The sequence below is a fragment of the Rhinopithecus roxellana genome, chromosome 20 (genome assembly GCF_007565055.1).
Source record: "Rhinopithecus roxellana isolate Shanxi Qingling chromosome 20, ASM756505v1, whole genome shotgun sequence".
NCBI classification, from domain to species: domain Eukaryota; kingdom Metazoa; phylum Chordata; class Mammalia; order Primates; family Cercopithecidae; genus Rhinopithecus; species Rhinopithecus roxellana.
This window is the reverse complement of record NC_044568.1, coordinates 20,288,205-20,309,632: the sequence shown is the minus strand read 5'-3', so window position 1 is coordinate 20,309,632 and position 21,428 is coordinate 20,288,205. Positions and strand designations below refer to the sequence as shown.

General features: G+C 48.1%; 1 protein-coding gene across 11 annotated transcripts in view; it reads left to right on the top strand.

The window, feature by feature from the left end:
• The window catches only part of BANP (BTG3 associated nuclear protein), a 131,968-nt gene that overhangs the window by 6,867 nt on the left and 103,673 nt on the right, over positions 1-21,428 (top strand). For 6 of the 11 annotated variants that reach the window (XM_030924706.1, XM_030924702.1, XM_030924705.1 and 3 more), the window contains one exon: positions 18,592-18,748. In XM_030924706.1, coding sequence (XP_030780566.1) covers positions 18,661-18,748 — 88 coding nt within the window. In that variant the 5' untranslated portion in view covers positions 18,592-18,660. Of the gene's footprint in view, positions 1-18,591; positions 18,753-21,428 lie in introns of all 11 variants that reach the window. The other 5 variants (XM_030924708.1, XM_030924707.1, XM_030924704.1 and 2 more) reach the window with 2 other exon arrangements.

Sequence of the window (21,428 nt, the reverse complement as noted above, 5' to 3'; positions counted from 1 at the left end):
AGGTATCGACTCAGGAAACTTGCAGTGATGAGTGTATGAACTTATCGTAGCCCCAGTCGAGAGCGTGGAAACCACTCTTCTGTGATGTGTGTCTACTAGCGGATAGTTACGCACAGCATTTGACTGAATTTGGGTAACTCTGGATGTAGTGTATAAAGTATTTTTTAAAAGACCATTCACTGGGCCAGGCGTGGTGGCTTATGCCTGTAATCCCAGTGCTTTGGAAGGCGGAAGCTGGAGGATCACTTGAGCCCAGGAATTGGAGGCTGCAGGGCTGCAGTGAGCCGTGATTGTGCCACTGCACTCCCGCCTGGGTAGCAGAGTGAGACCCTGTCTCAAGAAAAAAACGAACAAAAGCTATTCCCCTGAAGCCACTGGCTTAGGGCTGGCTGTAATTGAACATGTGGCCTCTCATCCAAGTTCATTTTAATCTGTGGTGATCAGACTAGGAACCTCGCAGTAGAAAACCCACCAGCGAGCTCAGCGGCACACACTCACAGCCCAGCAGTGTTTGCAGAGGGGAACTCACAGCCCAGCAGTGTTTGCAGAGGGGAACTCACAGCCCAGCAGTGTTTGCAGAGGGGAAGGCCCAGAATGCTTGGGGGCTTCGGGATCCATCCTTTGCCGAGAGAATTCTCACAGGGGAGGGAGAACCTTGCGGCTCCTTGGGAGTGAGAGGAGCAACCTCAGCATGATGTTCGCACGTACCCCGGGGACTGGGTGGTGACACCATGCATGCCCACGAGGGTGGGGATCTTTGTGGAGTTCACGGATGGATCCCAAAGGCCCAGAACGGTATGGCACCCTTTTCTGCGAGGGGTCAGAGTGTGTTTCTGGCCGTGTGGGGCGTGGGATGTCTCATGCCGCTGTGAAGCCGCTCGCTCTGCTGTCGTGCTGAAAAGCAGGCATCTTATTTGTGGACACTGACATTTGAGTTTTATGTAATTTTCTCATCATGAAATGTTGTTCTTTTGTTATTTTTCTGTTTTAAAATGTAAAACCCATTCTTGGCTCACAGGCTGCATAGAAGCAGGTGGAGAGCTGGGCTGGGTTGTGGGCCCTTGCGTGCCACCCCCTGACCTAGAGCGTGTTTGCCCTGGGAAGGAATAAAACGAGGTTGTGTAGCGAGGCAGTGGCTGAATGGGGAGAGGCCTGGGCCCTGCACAGAGGAGCTGAGGTGTGAGGCTGCCTGCAAGGGAGGTGGCTGACCAGGCTTGGTACTAGCAGGCTGTCTGGGGAGGAGGCCCTGTGGGGGAACAGCGCTGGCCTCAGCCGCAGGAGGGCTTGGCAGCTATGGTCTTCCTGCTGCAGTCTGTGTGATTTTGGGAGGGATGCACAGAGCACTGGGGGACAAAGAGACGGCCAGATCGGAGTGTGTGTGGCAGAGGGGTGATGCCTCCCTTCAGAGCCATGAGCGTCAGGGTACTTGGTGAGAGGCCAGGTCCCAGGTGAGGGGGTGGGCCGAGGGCGAGTCAGGGAGGGAGAAGCCTTGGGATGCGGAAGGGCAAGAGGAGAGCAGGGTGATGAGGGCGGGGCCGCAGGGAGGTGCCCTGGTGGGACTTCTGGTGGTATTCTTGGGGAGAAAGATCGCGGAAGTGAGGAGGGTTCAGCTGTGGAGGTGCTGGGATGACTGATCCGAGTGACCATGGCCTAGATGGGGTTTTAACCCTGGACTGAAGAAAGTGCCGGTGAGAGGTCAAGGCAGGAGATGAAGACCTGGGGGTGACAGGTGCCCCTGGCACTTCCTACCCCCAACCTGGGAGATGGTCCCCAGGGGCACCTTCACTGCGGGCTGGCCCTCATGCACGTCAGCCAAAACCGCTGCCCACCTTCTGGGGGCTTCTGGAGCAGAGCAGAGGCCCCGGGGACCATGAGGATGGCTGCAGGGAGGGGAGGTGTGAAACACTTGCCAAGTGCAGTTGCCCACGCAGCCAGGAGCTTGCCTGTAGGGCTCGTGTCTGACACCTGGGAGATGAATTTCCGTCTGACGGTGGATCTGGATCTAGATGGCTTGCTTGGGATTCAGCAGTGAGTGGGAAGAGACCGCACTTGAGGTTGGGCTTAGGTGAGGGTTTGGAACATGCCTGAAGAGTTTGGCAGGCAAGGATTTGGTCGTAGCAGGTGGCTCACATCGTGTATTGGGAGGGTTTTGCTGTTTTTATCCTAAAGACATACTTATTTGCAAACCTTTTATTTTGGAACAGTTTGAGATGTGTACATATGTGGCAGAGAGAGCGTAGGGAGTAGCCCAGTTTCTCCTGTTGTTGACAAGACGCCTGACCGCAGTTCCCGGCACAGCGTTGGGCATGCCCAGCTGACTCAGCAGGTGAGCTGTGTCACGAAGCCAGTGATTCTGCTCTGATAAAACGGAAAGTCCACGGAAAGCACTTTCGTTGTATTTTGAAGTTGGTGATTGTTGAGGGATTATTTGAGTTGCTAGTGGAACTAGCTGCTTTTTTCATGCAACACTGTAAGAGAATAATTGACGAATTATTGACGTCTCTTACTAAATGAATGAAGTTAGCCTGTGACCTCAAAGAAGTCAACTAACAGTGTTTGTTGCCAGTGATAAAGTTTGAGCTGTCAAGTAAAGTTGGAATTTTGGAAAGTTTGTCTCTGCCACCATGAGCCCGAGAGCTCCCAGTAAAGAGGATGCCAGTGCTAGTGCTGACGGACTCTATGCCTTTGGTATTAGAGACTGAACAGAATTCGCAAGAGCTGCCTAATTCGGTGAACCAGCATTTTCCAGACGATTGATGCAGGATCATGCCTGGGTAAAAGAACCGTTTACACTACAAGTCAAGCCAATGGATTTTAAAGCCATAAAGTGCAGAAGCTCATGGATACAGTTCAGATTCCACATTGCAAACAGCCTTTAAGGAAAAATAAAACACACTTGTTGCGTTTTGGTGTGGTGTTAAAGAAGAATCTCCACAATTATTTGAAGAGGCTGTTAAAATACTTTTCCCTTGTCAAACTGCATCTCCTTGTGAGGCTGCATTTTATTTTGTTTTATTTTGTACTTTTTGTAGAGACAGGGTTTTGCCATGTTGCCCAGATTGGTCTTGAACTCCTGGACTCATAGAATCTGCCCCCCGGGCCTCTCAAAGTGCTGGGATTACAGGCATGAGCCACTTTGCCCGGCGAGGCTGCATTTTTGTCATACGCGTCGACCAAAACAAGGTATCACAGCAGACCACAAGTGGAAGCAGATCGGAAACTCTAGTTGTTTTCAATTAAGCCGGGCATTAGAGATTTGTAAACATGTAAAACAGTGTCCCTCTTCTCACTACGGTTTTGTTGTTGTTCTTTGGAAGCTATAGTTATTTTTCATAAAACTTGTTTTGTATGTCTTATGATTGTTTGTCCCCTTTCAAACTTGTGTTCAAAGTTGGTCCCCAGTGTCACAGTGTTAAGAGGTGGGTCTGTTAAGAGGTGATTGGATCCCGGGGGCTCAGCCCTCAGGAATGCGTTAGTGCAATTATAGACTAATGAGCTCTCCTTGTGGTGGGTTAGTGATCATGAGAGGGGGTCTGTAATAAAAGCCAGTTTGGGTGTCTCTTGTATCTCCACCAGCAGGAAGGCACCCCAGATGGGGCCCTGGGAGCTTGGACTTCCCAGCCTCCTGAACTATAAGAAATACATTTCTTAGGCCGGGCACAGTGGCTCATGCCTGTAATCCCAGCAGTTTGGGAGGACGAGGCGGGCGTATTAGCTGAGGTCGGGAGTTCGAGACCAGCCTGACCAACATGGTGAAACCCTGTCTCTACTAAAAATAAAAAAATTAACCTGGTGCAGTCACATGCACCCGTAATCCCAGCTACTCTGGAGGCTGAGGCAGGAGAATCACTTGAACCCGGGAGGTGGAGGTTGCAGTGAGCTGAGATCATGCCATTGCACTCCAGTCTGGGCTGCAGAGCGAGACTTGATCTCACAAAAAAAAAAAATAAATTTCCTTCTTTTATGTAATAAATTACCAGTCTCAGATATTCAGTTATAGCAACAGAAAATGGACTAAGGCAGCGTTGATATGTAATGTGTTGATTTGTATGATTTTTAAATGAATTAACAAATATTCAAACATTTTTTGTTCTAATTTCAAATATGGCAAATATTGATAGGTATAATTTATACAAGTACAAGCTCTTCGGGACCCTCAGTAGCTTTAGGATGGTGAAGAGGACCCTGAGGCCGGAAAGTCAGAACTACTGCCTTAGAGCCTACACGTTTCTTAAGATGTATCCCTAGAAATTATGCATGCTCAGGTGAAGTTATGCATGCTAATATGTTCAGGTTTGGAATTTGACCACTCACTTACACATTTGAATTTTTCTCCCCTTTCCCCCGCAAGCACACGTTCGGAGGGCCGTCTTAAAGAAACAGCCACGCTGCCCGAATGATGCCAAGAATAAGTGGAAGCCGTCGGGAGAAATGTTCTTGCTTCTTTCTGATTGCCTGCTTACCTAGTATCTAATCGGCCATTTCCAGTCTTCTTTCCTGTTATTTCCCATCTCATTCTTGTACGTTCCACTTCAGACTGATTTAGGGCAAAAGAAGTAAGCTGAGACTTTTTCACGTATCTCGGTTTAATAAAAATTGACTTCTTCGTGTCAGTTCATCCTGCCTTTCTCATTATTTCTTTGTTTCTAGACTTACATCCCAAGAGGATTTGACTAAATGGAATGATTAATGTCTTGGCAGTTTCCTCGTTTCTGGAGATTTAGCTTTTTACCAGGTACTGCTCAGTCTCGTCTTTAAATGGGAGTTCCTGTCCTGATTTTTATGGCTCTTTGGACTTGCCATTCCAACTCAGGTGGCCTGGGAGTCTCCACACGGGAGCCATCCGAGGAGAAGGGCGGTAGGACGAGCTGGGGACGCGCTGGGAGCTTGGTGGCTGTGGTCCCTCCTTGTCACTTTACTGTGGTCCCTCCTTGTCACTTTACTGTCTCAGGCATCTTCCCTCCCCGGTCGCAGGCACTGTGACTGCTTAGGATGGCGCCTCACTCGTGCATGTTCCTGGGCGTTCCCCACTCAGTTCCTGAGTGCAGTGCGGGCCCTGTGCTAACTTTTTGCCAGCAGGGAATATACTCAGTTCATATTTTTGTCATCCATAAAGTGAGGTAGGTCCCTTTAAGACATGTAAGGAGTATCAATGGCTGTGGAATGCATCTTTTTAGACTGGCTGCTCTGCTTGGATCTGGTGACGGTAGGTACTGTGATTCACACCACGTCAGAGCCCCGCTCTGGGAGGTGACACATCTGGGCTATATTGTTCCACTTCCTGTGGAAATAACTGCGTCCAAGTCAGATGCAGCCTTAGGGCTTTTCTGAAGGGTTGATAGAAGAAACAGCTCTATGAAGAATGTCTGCTCTAAAAGTACTGATGGGAACAAACCCGTTACATTATAAGAGCCCCTAATGATGCCTGTGATGTGGCTTAGACAGCGGCGGAGGAGATCCTGGTGTTGAAGGAGGCCCCGGTGTGGAACACAGGGAGCCTTGCTTGACTTTCCTTGCCGCTGTTTTTCATGTGATACTGATAATCTATAGCAGTTTGTTTTTAACTTTTACTGTTAAAGCCAAGTTTTATGCCCAGTTACAGTGGGTTTCCTTTTATTCCTCTTCTAATGGCTTTGTGGTTTTGTTTTATGGGTGTCCAATATTTTTGAAATAGTAATAGCAAAATTCAATACCTTTGCAGCTGTGTGTTTCACCAAATGACCAGCTGCCGTTAGCCTTCGCTGACAGTGGATGGGCACTGTCAGGTGTGTCAGTCACACTGATTCCACGTTCATGAACTGAGCAGTTAGATTTGTCACTTAATTATAGCACAGTCCTTACTGAAATCAGGACATGGGCACAACACACTTTGAAAACCTTAATCCTTGGTTTTTAAATAGAATTTCTGACATTCATCATTGTGCGTTGGGGAATGACGTCAGTGGTGCGTTCTCACTGGACTCATCACAGACATATTCACTGGGTGTGGTGCAGGCCGGGCCCGGTGCCCGGCCGTGAACACAGCCATGCCGATTCCTGTCCTCGTGAAGCTCACCTTCTAGCAGGAGACACTAAGCAAGAGAAACCTTTCAGATGTGTAGTAAGTCAGACAGTAGAGCCGGAAAGGCTGTTTGTGCACATCAGTGTTGCCGAGGCATCCAGGAGGCGTGCAGGGGCAGCCAGCCCCGTGGTAGGGCCCTGAGCTGGGTGTGTCCCTGAGAAGCACGGTTCGGAGGCCCAAATGCAGGCGCCGAACGTGGCGGGGAGGAGAGCCCGAGGCACTGCAGAGGGCCCATGAGATGGGAAACCCTCAGAGGGCTTGGAGCAGATAAGGGACGTAGCCTGGCGTGTGTTTTTATTTTTATATGACGCCTTGAGCACTCTTTATTGTGATCACAGCAGAGGTGCAGGTGACAGTGAGATGGCCGCGTGTGAGCCAGGGGCTGGCCTGGGTCTAGGTTAGGAGTGCTGGGCTGGGAAGACGAGGCCGGATCAGGGTGAGGGAGAGGAGAACCCAGGAGGACTGAAGTTTTGGCCTGAACATCTGGGAAGTGGGTGTTGCTTTAAATTGAGGTGGAAAGTGTGGGAGAAGCAGGTTGGTTTGGGGTGGGTGCCAGGAGTTCAGTTTGGACATGTTAGAATGGAGACGACCCCCTAGGGGAGACGCCTAGTAAGTGGTATGCTGTGTGGCTTGGAGTTCACGTGCGAGGTCTGAGCCGTATGCGCCATTGGCGTGGAGATGTATCTGAAGCCACAGGTTGATGAGCCGCTGGGTCAGTGCTGACTGAGCAGAGGTCCCAGGGCCATGCCCTGGGTATCCTCAAGTTAGGAAGTGGATGTGGGACCAGCAGAGAGAGTAGAGGAGTGGGGGCCAGGCAGGGAGGACAGCATGGGGAGGAGCTGGAATGAGACCCTCAGGCCTTGGGGTGGGAGAGTACGGGCAGCATTTGGCCTGGAGCAGTGTTTGGGGAGTAACTGAGTGACAGCCCGAAGCGGGGGATCTTGAGGGGATGTGAGCACCGAAAATGGAGACCGCAAGTACAGGTGGGGGGTGTCTGAGGAATTTTATCTGAAAAGGAACAGCGAAATGGGGCCGCGGCTGGAGGGGCAGGAAGGAGGGCGGCAGGCAACGTGGGGGAAGGGTGTGTGAAGGTGATGCTGAGGGACCAGGGGGAGGGGTGCTGACTGGGTGCGGGGCACATGCCGGAGGAGCGTTCTTGGGAACTGAGAGGGAGAAGAGCAGGATCACCCACTGAGCCTGAGGCGCAGAGGGGTCCAGGAGCAGGGAGAGTTTGCAGGGCTGGGCAGGGCTGGGCAGGCTGGGCGGGGCTCGTGGCATCAGGCACACCTGAGGTTGATTGGCTGTGGATTCTCTCCCTATCCCTGCCCGGATGTGTGGGTCCCCATGCCTTGGTGGCTGAGAGGTGGATTTAAGGCCAGGTTAAAGGTGGTTCTGTAAAGTTTATCAGGATTTGATGTCGTTGACCTTGTCTGTAGACACATCACTTTGTTTTAGAAACAGTTTCACAGGTAATAAATAAATAAGGCCTATGGAAAGCTCAGCAGTCCAGGAGGGCGGAGTGGACAGGAGAGTGAGGCTCGCGCGGTTGGAGCTTCCCTGCTGTGGGTAGCCTGAGGTTTGCTGTTCGTCATCCCCGACTGTCTTGTACGTGTTTGCACACATGGACAGATGACCACACGTGGACACCATGTTTTGGAAGCAGAGTTGGGATCATATCGTCTGCACTGCTGTGCAACTTTCCACTTGTATGCCTTCCTGTCGCTGTCATATTCTGGAGACCTTTCCTTTTGTTTCACGTGATGACATCGGTCTCATCCATATGAATGACTCTGTGGAGTCTGGCAGTCTGGGTGGGCATGGGTTCTTCACCACTCCCGTTCTACTGGACATTCAGGGTGTTACTCTGGGCTGTAGGCCCTGCTTTTCCATATGTGCCCTGAGCCCTGCACCTTTTGGTGGACTTGGTAGGGTTCTGAATAGTCGTCACAGTAAGAGGCTTGCTTGAGCATTAGTCTCAGTCCAGCTGTTTTATTGTATTAAGACTGGACTATCCCCAGGACTTCTGAGAAATGGCAAATTTAATTTGCCAAAATAGCAACCACAGGCATTGCTGTGTTCCAGTTTTCTTGGGCTTGTTGCCCTAGTTTTTTCTATTGAAATCTTTACTGTTAGCAGAATTTTAAATGACTCGATCCTGGCAACAGAGGCGTTCTGAGTAAACAACTTGAATAGTGTGTGGTGTCCTCATTTGGAAGAGGTTAGGATTCAGGATTTTATGGTGAATGCAGAGTAGTTTCTGAAGCTACTTGCAGAGCTTTTAGAAACTAGAAAAAAGCTTGAATTGGACATTTAAAGCTATTTCCACCAGCCCCTTAAGGGAGGCAGGACTTTAACCTGGACTCTGGGGACCCAGGGCCAAATGTTTGTGGAAGTGCCTCAGGGCATATCCTTGGCTTTAGTCTGGCTGCGTGTGGTGGGCTCCAGAATACCCTGTTTTGAACCAGGTGGTTGGTTGGTTTCCCGTGCTTTGAGGAAGTCCAAGGCAGACAGCCTGGGCCTGTGTGGCAGCTCCCTGGATGGGAGAGGCCTGGGCTCCTTCCTTCCAGGGCTTTGCTCCTCGGTGCCAGCTCCTGCTGTCTCTTTCCGTGCCTGGCACCAGTGGGAGGAGGAGCAAGGAAGAAGGGGCAAGGCCAGAGGCCAGGGCCCCTGAAGGAGGTTTCCCGGGGGCTTCCGTGTGCCGCTTCCAGGCTTGTGTCGCAGCCTGCTGTGGGACAGGCTGGCAAGGGAAGCCCATGTCTGATGCCCCGCACACCTAGATGTCAAGTGCTCTTCCATGCGCTCTGGGGAGAGCAGTTACTGGCACCAGCAGCCAGGAGTCTCTGGGATTAGGGGAGCCTCTGAAACTGCAAAGTTTTGTCTGTACTTTTTCCTGGAAAAGGTTCTTTTTTTTTTTGTATTTTAAGTAGAGATGGGGTTTCACTGTTAGCCAGGCTGCTCTCCAACTCCGACCTCAGGTGATCCGCCCACCTCCTCCTCCTAAAGTGCTGGGATTACAGATGTGAGCCACTGCACTCGGCTGGCAATAATAATATAATTGTACATTTTATTTTATTTTATTTTAATTTTATTGTTTTTTGGTTTTTGTTTTGGTTTTTTTGAGACAGATCTCGCTCTGTCAACGAGGCTGGAGTGCAGGGGCACGATCTCGGCTCACTGCACCGTCTGCCTCCTGGGTTCAAGTGATTCTCCTGCCTTGGCCTCCCGAGTAGCTGGGATTACAGGAGTGCGCCATCACGCCCAGCTAATTTTTGTGTTTTTAGTAGAGACGGGGTTTCACCATGTTGGTCAGGCTGGTCTTGAACTCTTGACCTCATGATCTGCCTGCCTGAGTCCCCCAAAGTGCTGGGATTACAGGTGTGAGCCTCCGCGCCTGGCTTTTTTTTTTCTTTTTTTTTTTTTTTTTTTTAGTAGAGATAGGTTCACCATGTTGGTCAGGCTGGTCTTGAACTACGACCTCAGGTGATCTGCCCACCTTGGCCTCCCAAAGTGCTGGGATTACAGGCGTGAGTCAGCACACCTGGCCCGAAAAGGTTCTGTAGTGTTTTTTTTTTTTTTTTTTTTTAAGGTTCTGAAAGCAATCTGTGACCCCAAAATGTTTTAAATGCACCAATGCCAAGGTTGGTTGGGTGGTTTTTGACTGAGGACTACTGGTTTCATTAAGAAGTTTAGTTGGCTGGGTACGGCGGCTCATTCCTATAATCCCAGCACTTTGGGAGGCCGAGGTGGGCGACTCACCTGAGGCTGGGAGTTCGAGACCAGCCTGATCAACGTGGTGAAACCCCGTCTCTACTAAAAATACAAAATTAGCCAGGCGTGGTGACGCGTGCCTGTAATCCCAGCTACTCGGGAGACTGAGGCAGGAGAATTTCTTAAACCCAGGAGGCGGAGGTTGCGGTGAGCCGAGATCTTGCCATTGCACTCCAGCCTGGGCAACAAGAGTGAAATTCTGTCTCAAAAAAAAAAAAAAAAAAAAGGTTTAGTTTTATCCCTTTAATAATCTTTGCTTCTGGTTCTTAATTTGGAAAAAAGGCAGCTGTGTTGGTGACATGTAGCTTTGATCTTCAAGCTGACTACCAGCGACTCTGAGCTGAAAGGTCCTCTTCAGAGGACACAGGTGTAGCGTCACCACATAAGTTTCACGCTAGTTGCGCCTGCCAGGGCACCTCAGTCAGGCCGTGCGGCTTCTGCTTCCCTGGAGCAGCTCCGAAGGCTGAGCACGACCCCAGTGTTGATCTTAGCACCAGTGTTTGAAGAACGTGAGCGTGCGTAGGTGGAGTTGGAATGGACCCTACCCCCACAGCTTAGATCTGTATATTTTCCTGTCCGATCCTTTTTTAGAAGTATACTTCTTTTTCTTTTTGAAAAGGTAATAAATGCACATGATAAAAATGGAAACATTATTAAAGGATGAAAAGTGAAAAATAATTTCCTTTCACCCATGTCCCAGGCTGTTGTTGGTCTTGTATATCTTAACCCAGAAATACTCTGTGCATATCTAACATACTTCTTAAAAATAAAGCATGTCATCTGCACTGCCCTCGTCCACACTGCCCTGCCCTGTTGATATTCACAGGATCCTGCACCTTGGGAGCCACTTCTCAGGGGCTCTTGTTGACACCTGAAGATGTGCGTGGTATGTTCCTCCTTAGCTGTGCAATGCTGACATCCATTCTTTTGCTGCTAAAAACAATGCCTTAAGTTGTTCTGTCATGGCTTTTTGGATGTAGGTCTTTGCACACGTATGTGTCTGTCATGGCTTTTTGGATGTAGGTCTTTGCACACGTATGTGTCTGTCATGGCTTTTTGGATGTAGGTCTTTGCACACGTATGTGTCTGTCATGGCTTTTTGGATGTAGGTCTTTGCACACGTATGTGTCTGTCATGGCTTTTTGGATGTAGGTCTTTGCACACGTATGTGTCTGTCATGGCTTTTTGGATGTAGGTCTTTGCACACGTATGTGTCTGTCATGGCTTTTTGGATGTAGGTCTTTGCACACGTATGTGTCTGTCATGGCTTTTTGGATGTAGGTCTTTGCACACGTATGTGTCTGTCATGGCTTTTTGGATGTAGGTCTTTGCACACGTATGTGTCTGTCATGGCTTTTTGGATGTAGGTCTTTGCACACGTATGTGTCTGTCATGGCTTTTTGGATGTAGGTCTTTGCACACGTATGTGTCTGTCATGGCTTTTTGGATGTAGGTCTTTGCACACGTATGTGTCTGTCATGGCTTTTTGGATGTAGGTCTTTGCACACGTATGTGTCTGTCGTGGCTTTTTGGATGTAGGTCTTTGCACACGTATGTGTCTGTCGTGGCTTTTTGGATGTAGGTCTTTGCACACGTATGTGTCTGTCGTGGCTTTTTGGATGTAGGTCTTTGCACACGTATGTGTCTGTCGTGGCTTTTTGGATGTAGGTCTTTGCACACGTATGTGTCTGTCGTGGCTTTTTGGATGTAGGTCTTTGCACACGTATGTGTCTGTCGTGGCTTTTTGGATGTAGGTCTTTGCACACGTATGTGTCTGTCGTGGCTTTTTGGATGTAGGTCTTTGCACACGTATGTGTCTGTCGTGGCTTTTTGGATGTAGGTCTTTGCACACGTATGTGTCTGTCGTGGCTTTTTGGATGTAGGTCTTTGCACACGTATGTGTCTGTCGTGGCTTTTTGGATGTAGGTCTTTGCACACGTATGTGTCTGTCGTGGCTTTTTGGATGTAGGTCTTTGCACACGTATGTGTCTGTCGTGGCTTTTTGGATGTAGGTCTTTGCACACGTATGTGTCTGTCGTGGCTTTTTGGATGTAGGTCTTTGCACACGTATGTGTCTGTCGTGGCTTTTTGGATGTAGGTCTTTGCACACGTATGTGTCTGTCGTGGCTTTTTGGGATGTAGGTCTTTGCACACGTATGTGTCTGTCGTGGCTTTTTGGATGTAGGTCTTTGCACACGTATGTGTCTGTCGTGGCTTTTTGGATGTAGGTCTTTGCACACGTATGTGTCTGTCGTGGCTTTTTGGATGTAGGTCTTTGCACACGTATGTGTCTGTCGTGGCTTTTTGGATGTAGGTCTTTGCACACGTATGTGTCTGTCATGGCTTTTTGGATGTAGGTCTTTGCACACGTATGTGGATGTATGTGCTGAATGCTGTGTGGGGCGTGACCAGGTTAAGGGCTGTGGCCATTTAGCGCTTTGATAGCTATTGCACTTCAAAGAGGTCGCACCATCTACACCCCCAGCAGAAGTGCAACAGCCATGTTTTCTGATATCCTCTGGCTAAGTGTATCATACTTTGTGGTTTTTGCCAGTCTGATTGGTGAAAAATGGTGTCTTATTTAAATTTTTTTAAAAAAATTACACAACAGATTGACTTTCTTTTTTTTTTCTTTTCTTTTTTGAGACGGAGTCTCATCCTGTTACCCAGTCTGGAGTGCAGTGGTGCGATCTCAGCTCACTGCAACCTCCGCCTCCACGGTTCAAGTGATTCTCCTGCCTCAGCCTCCCGAGTAGCTAGGACTACAAGTGCGCGCTGCCACTCCCGTCTAATTTTTTGTATCTTTAGTAGAGATGGGGTTTCACCATGTTGGCCAGGCTGGTCTCGAACTCCTGACCTCGTGATCCGCCTACCTTGGCCTCCCACAGTGCTGGATTACAGGCGTGAGCCACCATGCCCGGCCTGACTAAATTTACATAACTTCTTTTTCTGGAATTTCATTTTCATTTCGTTATGCTTATTTTTGATTAGGTTGATTTTTTTTTTTTTTTTTTTTTTTTACGGAGTCTCGCTGTGTTGCCCAGGCTGGAGTGCAGTGGTGCGATCTCAGCTCACTGCAACCTCCGCCTCCTAGATTTAAGCAATTCTCCTTTCTCAGCCTCCCTAGTAGCTGGGATTACAGGCGTGTACCACCATGCCCTGCTAATTTTTGTATTTTTAGTAGAGACAGGGTTTCGCCATGTTGGCCAGGCTGATCTTGAACTCCTGACCTCAGGTGATCCACCCGCCTTGACCTCCCAAAGTGCTGGCATGACAGATGTGAGCCACCATGCCTGGCCGAGTTTCCTAGTTTTGATTTTGATTGTCATATTTGCATTTCTGTGGTGTAGTTTAGCATGTTCTTCTGGCCTCTGTATTTCCTGTCACTTAGAAGTATTAGGATTCTAGAAGCTTAATTAGATTGAGCATTTTTGTTTGTTAGTTTGGTAGGGGAACCTCCCACATAGATGGTGTTGAATTCTTCATTAATGAAGGCAGGGTAGTGTGTGTTTTTCTTTTTCTGATGGTAACAGCTGCCTCTGTTACCTAGATTCTTGATTCATCAGGGATTGCAAAATGATGACTGTTCTTTTGTTGGAATACTTTTATACAGAGAAACATTCTGTTGCTTATGATTTGGTTTTTCAGTGATATGATTTGTATAGAAAGGCAGAATAAATGCTTGATTTTATTACCATTAAAAAATTAAAGGCTTAATAATATTGTGAGCTCATGATTTTAAAAATATTTCCCTTTCAATCCAGTGAAGTTGTTACCGTTATTGATAGTCTGCTTTCCTTGTTCACAAGGGCATCAGGGATGACAGAATTGCACACAAGGCAAGGTGTTCTCAGAAAGAACTCTACCGGCCGGGCACAGTGACTCACGCCTGTCATCCCCATCCCAGCACTTTGGGAGGCTGAGGTGGGCGGATCACCTGAGGTTGGGAGTTTGAGACCACCCTGGCCACATAGTGAAACCCCATCTCTACTAAGATACAAAAAGTAGCCAGGTGTGCTGTTGGGCACCTTTAATCACAGCTATTCGGGAGGCTGAGGCTGGAGAATCACTTGAACCCGGGAGAGGTTTCCTTGAGCTGAGATCCTGCCACTGCACTCCAGCCTGGGCAACAGAGTGAGACTCTTATCTAAAAAAAAAAAAAAAAAAAGAAAGAACTCTACCTTTTGGTATGGCCACTGAATGAACATTGTAACATTGGTTTTTGTTAGTTTTTGAAAGTTGTTACATTTGTTTTTTATATGTACTCCCAGTTCCTCCCAGTTTCAAGCAGTTACCTTGTGTCTGCGTTTAGCACATAGCCTTGCATACCGCTCCTTCATCTCCTCTGTCTCAGTTCTGTCTGGAGATAGGGCGCTCCGCTAGCCGCTCTTCCTGATGCCTCTCCAGTGGTTTGGTTTTCCGAAGCTTGTTTGTTGCTAGTGCCTTCACGAGGGGATTTTGGGAATATTGTCCTCTGAGGACTGGATGCTGCCTTTATACTTGAAAGTAGTTTTGTCTGGATATAAAATTTTTGGCTCACATTTCTTTCCTTGTGTGTCTTAAATATGTTAATTCTTTTTTCTGTTGGAGTTTGATAATCTAATTTTCTTTCCATTGTAAGTCACCTAATCTTTTGCTTGAATGGCTAAAGGAATTTTTCTTTAAATAATGTTTTGTTGGGCTGGATCTTGGTGTTGGTGATTCTGTTTTTGTTTTTTCCCCTAGGTTGTGGTGTATCCTTTTTTTTTTTTTTTTTTTTTTTGAGACTGAGTCTCGCTCTGTCACCCAGGCTGGAGTGCAGTGGCGCGATCTCTGCTCACTGCAAGTCCGCCTCCCGGGTTTACGCCGTTCTTCTGGCTCAGCCTCCTGAGTAGCTGGGACTACGGGCACCCGCCACCTCGCCTGGCTAGTTTTTCGTATTTTTTAGTAGAGACGGGGTTTCACAGTGTTAGCCAGGATGGTCTCGATCTCCTGACCTCGTGATCCGCCCGTCTCGGCCTCCCAAAGTGCTGGAATTACAGGCTTGAGCCACCGCGCCCGGCCGGTGTATCCTTTTAATGCGTAGTTTCAAGTGCCTTCCCTCCTGTTTCCTGGAGAGTTTTCTGGAATTACAGTTTTTAGTATTCCATTTCACTGCTTAGTTTTCGCCTGTTTTCGAGACAGGGTCTTGGTCTGTTGTCCAGGGTGGAGTCAGCCTTGCCCTCCCAGACTCAAGTGACTTTCCCGCCTTAGCCTCCTGAGTAGCTGGGACCACAGGCACGTGCCATTGTACCTAGTTAATTTAAAAAATATGTTGTAGAGTCAGGGCCTCAGTACATGTCCAGGCTGATCTTGAATTACTGACCTCAAATAATCCTCCTGCCTCAGCCTCCCAAAGTATTGGGATTACAGGCGTGAGGCACTGTGCTTGGCCAGTTTTCATCGTTAGCATCTCCTATTATACATGTGTTGGGTCTTCTTTTCCTGTCTTATGTGCTACTTTTTCTTGAGCTTTTTTCATCTCTTTCACTTCTTTTTTATTCTTGAAAATTTTGTCATTTTGTTTTTCTTAAGGCACCATTGTGTTTATTTGTTCTAAGGTTCTTCTAGTTTAGGCTTCATTTCTGAAGTTATTTTTTCTTTTCTTTCTAATATATTCTGAGTTCTAGCACCTTGTTTCTGAGTTTTTCTAATGCTGGTTTCTGGTTAATGGTATGTTATGTGTTTAATGTATTTCAGTTTGTTTTGAATTATCAGGATTTTTTTTTTTTTTTTTTTTTTTTAGTTTTCATCTTTTTGGGGGACATATGTTTCTAGAATGTTTTCATTGTCTGCAGTGATGTTATTTTGCTTCTTATTCTTTTAAGAAATATGTTATTTTTGCATGATATTTGGCCTCAGTACTTTCTGTTGCTCATTTTTATATGACTTTTTCTTTTCTGAATGCTCAGAACGGAGGCTTGGTTTAGAATCGTTTCTGTAATTTCAGTGTTTTGGGGTTCTTTCCTGTGTTGTTTTTTGAAAGTTTTAAAAATGCAGCAACTTATTTTCTCAGCTCCTAGGCTCCATTCTCCCCTCCCACCTTTCATTAGCTTTCATGTTCCTTGGTCTCTAGTTTCCATGCCCTGCACATTTTGTATTCAATTCCAGGCCGTTTCTTTTCAATGTGTTTGGCCTAAAAGGGAGCTTTGGATAATGAGTTTTGAGAGGGCTTGGGGTCCAGAACACTTGGGCCTCTGGGTCAGCCCCGCAGGCCCCTGTGTGGGTCTCCTGGTGGATCCAACAGCTGCTGCTCTCAGCCCGGCTCCTGCTTCCCTCTGCTTCCTCCGTCCTACGCCCGTGTGCCATGCTGACCTTGTGGCTTCCAATGTCCCCATCTGCTTGTGTTTGGGGTTCTTGAGGAATATCCTGTAACCTCGTTCTGTTGGCAGTATTGACCTGGATTTTGGTTTTGCTATCCTTGGAGCTCTGTGTGTCTGTATGGGAGGATTTAGGGAGATTAAACATCTGTCTCATTCCGTCTTTCTCAGCTGGACTTTTTAGAGGTTCAGCGCTGGTCCCTCTGAGGCTTTGTGTCTCCCCCTCCAGTTATTTGTCATCAGCTCTTTTTTTTTTGTTAAGGACAATTAATTTATGTTTCCTCAGTTCATCTAATCTTGTGTAAAGTTATAAGGTGGGAATAACAATACCTTTGTTATTTTATAGATCTTGTATTTGATCACACATTTGTGAAAAAATTGCCTTTACTAATAAAGGAAGATTTAAGACAGCACTTGGCTCCTTCTTCCACGAATTGTTATCCCCAAGAAATTCTAGAACTGAGGTCAGGTACAGTGACTCACACCTGTAATCCCAGCACCTTGGGAGGCCGAGGCAGGTGGATCACCTGAGCTCGGGAGTTCAAGACTAGCCTGACCAACATGGAGAAACCCTGACTCTGCTAAAAATACAAAATTAGCTGGGTGTGGTGGTGCATGCCTGTAATCACAGCTACTCAGGAAGCTGAGGCAGGCAAATCACTTGAATCCAGGAGGCGGAGGTTGTGTGGTAAGCCGAGATCGTGCCATTGCACTCCAGCCTGGACAACAAAAACAAAACTCCATCTCAAAAAAAAAAAAAAAAAAAAAAAAAAAAAAAAAAAAAGAGGCCGGGTGCGGTGGCTCAAGCCTGTAATCCCAGCACTTTGGGAGGCCGAGACGGGCGGATCACGAGGTCAGGAGATCGAAACCATCCTGGCTAACACGGTGAAACCCCGTCTCTACTAAAAATACAAAAAACTAGCCGGGCGAGGTGGCGGCGCCTGTAGTCCCAGCTACTCGGGAGGCTGAGGCAGGAGAATGGCGTGAACCCGGGAGGCGGAGCTTGCAGTGAGCTGAGATCTGGCCACTGCACTCCAGCCTGGGTGACAGAGCGAGACTCCGTCTCAAAAAAAAAAAAGAAAAAAAAAGAAAAGAAAAGAAAAGAAAAAAGAAATTCTAGAGCTGTTGCCATTTAAGCTGTAAAATTTAAACCTAGACAAAGGAGAGGAGAAATTGCATTTTTTATTGGATTTAAGGACACGAGTGAGGCCTGCGTTTGTGATTTCATTCCTGTTGGGACTCATCCATTAACAGAAGTTGTGAATAGACTCGAGTTGAAACCGTGTGACCTAAAAACCCCACTTTTCCTTCTGCAATGGGGTTTGGTTAGGGACAGTGAACAGACTCTTCCTGATGAAAGGAGCTGTGCTGTACAGAGCTGGGCACAGGGTTTCTGCGCTTAAGAAGTGTATAGTGTAGTTCAGGGAAGACAGTTTACTTTATACCATTTATGTGTCAATAATTAAAATATAAAGTATAATCTGATAAAAAAATATGGTCACATTCATTCCTCATTTCAACGACATCATATATTTGGAGTCCTATATTTGAATCTGTGTGTCCATAGACCATAGTTTGAATGATGCAGCCTCATTTTTACTTTGGAAAATAAGTTCTCTTGAGGCCTAATCAGAGTCACAGGAGCTGGGGGAAAGCCCCGACTGTGTTTCAGACACTGTGCCAGGCTCGGGGATAGCCCCACCCTGGACAGCACAGTTGTGGACAGGACAGATGGTTCCCCCTTGGACATGGTGGCACGATGCTGCTTGGGTTCAGGACAGAACCTGAGAGCAGAAAGAAAGCAGAACAGAGGTGCTGCCACTCCGCCGGCCTGTGGGGTAGCAGAAACGGAGTATGGGTTATAGTCTAGATGGAAGCGTGCAGTTGGGAGAGATTTGGGAGGAGAGATGACGTATCACCATGGAGACCAGTGGGGTCAGTTGGGAGAGATTTGGGAGGAGAGATGGTATATCACCATGGAGACCAGTGGTGTGGTGTGGGTGGGATGCTGCTTTCTGGGGTGTGGTGAGTGTAGCAGGGCTGAGGCCCCACGGGAGCAGGAAGTGACAGGACGTTTGCTGTAGGCAGTCAGGCCCCACTGGAGACTTGGGCTGAGGGAGAGGATGTTTCCCAGCCAGTGTTGGGAAGGTGGCTTTGGAAGGGCATGAGGAACGCACTGGAAATGGAGAGGCCCTGGTGACTTGTCCAGTGGTTAAGGAATGAGGCAGCAGGTGGCGTTTTCAACTATTTGTTAATTTTCAAAGAAACTAACCTTTTGGTGGTTTGAGGCAAGAAGAACCCTGCATGTAAAAATCCACAGACATTCACGGCCTTTTGCATACATGTGCACGGCTCGTGGTTTTCATCATTTCACATGTGGTGATGGTTAATGTCCTCTCCTCCTCCTTTGCTTCTGTTTCGTAGGTGACCAAAAGCCAGCCCCTCTTGGAGTTGAACTCTTGCGTGTTGACCAGCCACTCTCCTGTGCTCTGGATGATGTCTGAACACGACCTGGCGGATGTGGTTCAGATTGCAGTGGAAGACCTGAGCCCTGACCACCCAGGTACAGAGCTGTGGGACAGTAGGTGAAATATTATTCTCATTATTCTTGAAAAACCAAAAGCTGCTCCAGTTATTTTCTTTTCTTTAAGCAGAAGTCAAAGTAATGCATGCTGTATATGAAAAGTTTGAATCCTAGAGATGTGAACACTGTCGGCCCCTCCCTTCCCTGGCCCCTGCAGCCTCAGCCCCACGTCCCTTCTGGAGGGGGCCCCTGTGACACTTGGTCTCGAGGGCTGTCTCTGCTCCTGCTCCTTGGGTGTGTGTGTGTGTTCTACACCCTCTCCCCTGCACCATCCCTGTGTGCGGCATCATGGACCCTTACCATGTTGTGTGTGTAATCCCCTGTGTGCGGCGTCGTGGACCCTTACCATGTTGTGTGTGTAATCCCCTGTGTGCGGCGTCGTGGACCCTTACCATGTTGTGTGTGTAATCCCCTGTGTGCGGCGTCGTGGACCCTTACCATGATGTGTGTGTAATCCCCTGTGTGCGGCGTCGTGGACCCTTACCATGTTGTGTGTGTAATCCCCTGTGTGCGGCGTCGTGGACCCTTACCATGATGTGTGTGTAATCCCCTGTGTGCGGCGTCGTGGACCCTTACCATGTTGTGTGTGTAAGTCTGCTCTGTTAGCAACTCCACAGAATTCATTCACAGGTGCCCCCTCCACAGTTGACTTTTCCCTTCCATGGGGCTCCTGGCATAGTCTGTCTGATTTTTCCTTTATACACAACCCTATAGGGAAGATCCTTGCATATGTATCTTGGCAAATAGAGAAGTTCCCAGAAGTAAAATTGCTACGTGTGTTTAAAATTTTGTTAAGACACTGAGAGGTTCTCTAGAAATGTTTTACTAATTCTTCCACTGACAGTGCTTGAGAACACGTTTTTTTCTACACCTTTGCTAAGGCTGGTAATTTTTAAAAATGATGTTAAAGGCACATGTCTACTTTGAAATCATAAACTTGTTTAAAGGAGACCCTTGAGAAATGAAACCCTAAATATCAGGAACTTCATCTCTTCATCTGTGAAAACACTTTGTCCACACTTACTGTTTTAAAGAGATTTCTTCTTCTTCTTTCTTCTTCCTCCGCTTCTTCTTCCTCCTCCTCCTCCTCCTCCTCCTCCTCCTCCTCCTCCTCCTCCTCCTCCTCCTCCTCCTCCCTCCTCCTCCCTCCTCCTCCTCCTCCTCCTCCTCCTCCTCCTCCTCCTCCTCCTCTTCCTCCTCCTCCTCCCTCCTCCCTCCTCCCTCCTCCTCCTCCTCCTCCTCCTCCTCCTCCTCCTCCTCCTCCTCCTCCTCCCTCCTCCTCCTCCCTCCTCCTCCTTCCTCCTCCTCCCTCCTCCTCCTCCTTCCTCCTCCTCCTTCCTCCTCCTCCTCCTCCTCCTCCTCCTCCTCCGTCCTCCTGCCTCCTCCTCCTCCTCCTCCTTCCTCCTTCCTCCTCCTCCCTCCTCCTCCTCCTCCTTCCTCCTCCTCCCTCCTCCTCCTCCCTCCTCCTCCTCCTCCTCCTCCTCCTCCTCCCTCCCTCCTCCTCCCTCCTCCTCCTCCCTCCTCCTCCTTCCTCCTCCTTCCTCCTTCCTCCCTCCTCCTCCTCCCTCCTCCTCCTTCCTCCTCCTCCTTCCTCCTCCTTCCTCCTCCTCCTCCTTCCTCCTTCCTCCTCCTCCTTCCTCCTCCTCCTCCTCCTCCTCCTCCTCCTCCTTCCTTCCTCTCCTTCCTCCTCCTCCTCCTCCTCCTCCTCCTCCTCCTCCTTCTCCTCCTCCTTCTTCTCCTCCTTCCTCCTCCTCCTCCTTCCTCCTCCTTCTTTCTCCTCCTTCCTCCTCCTCCTTCCTCCTCCTCCTTCCTCCTCCTCCTTCCTCCTCCTCCTTCCTCCCCCTTCTTCTTCCTCTTCTTCCTCTTCTTCTTCCTCTTCCATAAAGTGGCATTACGTGTTTTACTGTTCTGTGAAGTTTGAAGTGACAAACCCACCACAGTGAAGTCACTGAGTGTTTCGGTTGCCTGGTTATTCTTTCAGGAATGTTCCAATCGAAATGCTGACAATTTCTTCCTCCAGAAGAGAGAATTTCCAGAAATCTCAAAAGGAAGTCTGATGTCCGTTCCTATGATCTGTTTGCTCTGTTAGTCGAGAAAACTACCTTTGGAGACTAGTTGTAGTCTGAAAGGGGAGGGAAATAGAAATAGTTTTGGGGTGAGGTGAGCAGTCCCAGGGGAACATGAAGGCAGCGTTTCAGGGAGTGCTGTTGGTTAGTTTTCCACATGATCACTGCACATTATTTTACAAATCCCTGTTTCTAGTTTAGAGGGCAAATGACAGTGTCTTTAGAAAACATACACTTAATCTTGTAAAAGAAAAGTGTTCCAGTTACATCATTTCCAGTGATTTCAGAACCATTAAAGTTCTGACAGCCTACTTCCCCAATAAATCTCTCTTTGTAGACTGTGGCCCAAAAAAAGCTTAGAGAAATAATTTCGAATCTTGATTTTATTCCATCTCTGTTCCTTAAATGCCTGAGAACTATGATTTCTTGAGTATTTGTTAAAAGCCTACTGTGCACAGAGCTCCTTGGCCTGCCCCAGTACAAAGCCTGCAGTCTCTGACCCGGGAGAAGGTGTGCACAGCTGCAGGCACCTTGGTGTGCCACGCATGTTTGCATTCATTGTGGCTTTAAAGTACTTTCCTCGTCTCGAAAGTATACAACTAATACAGTTT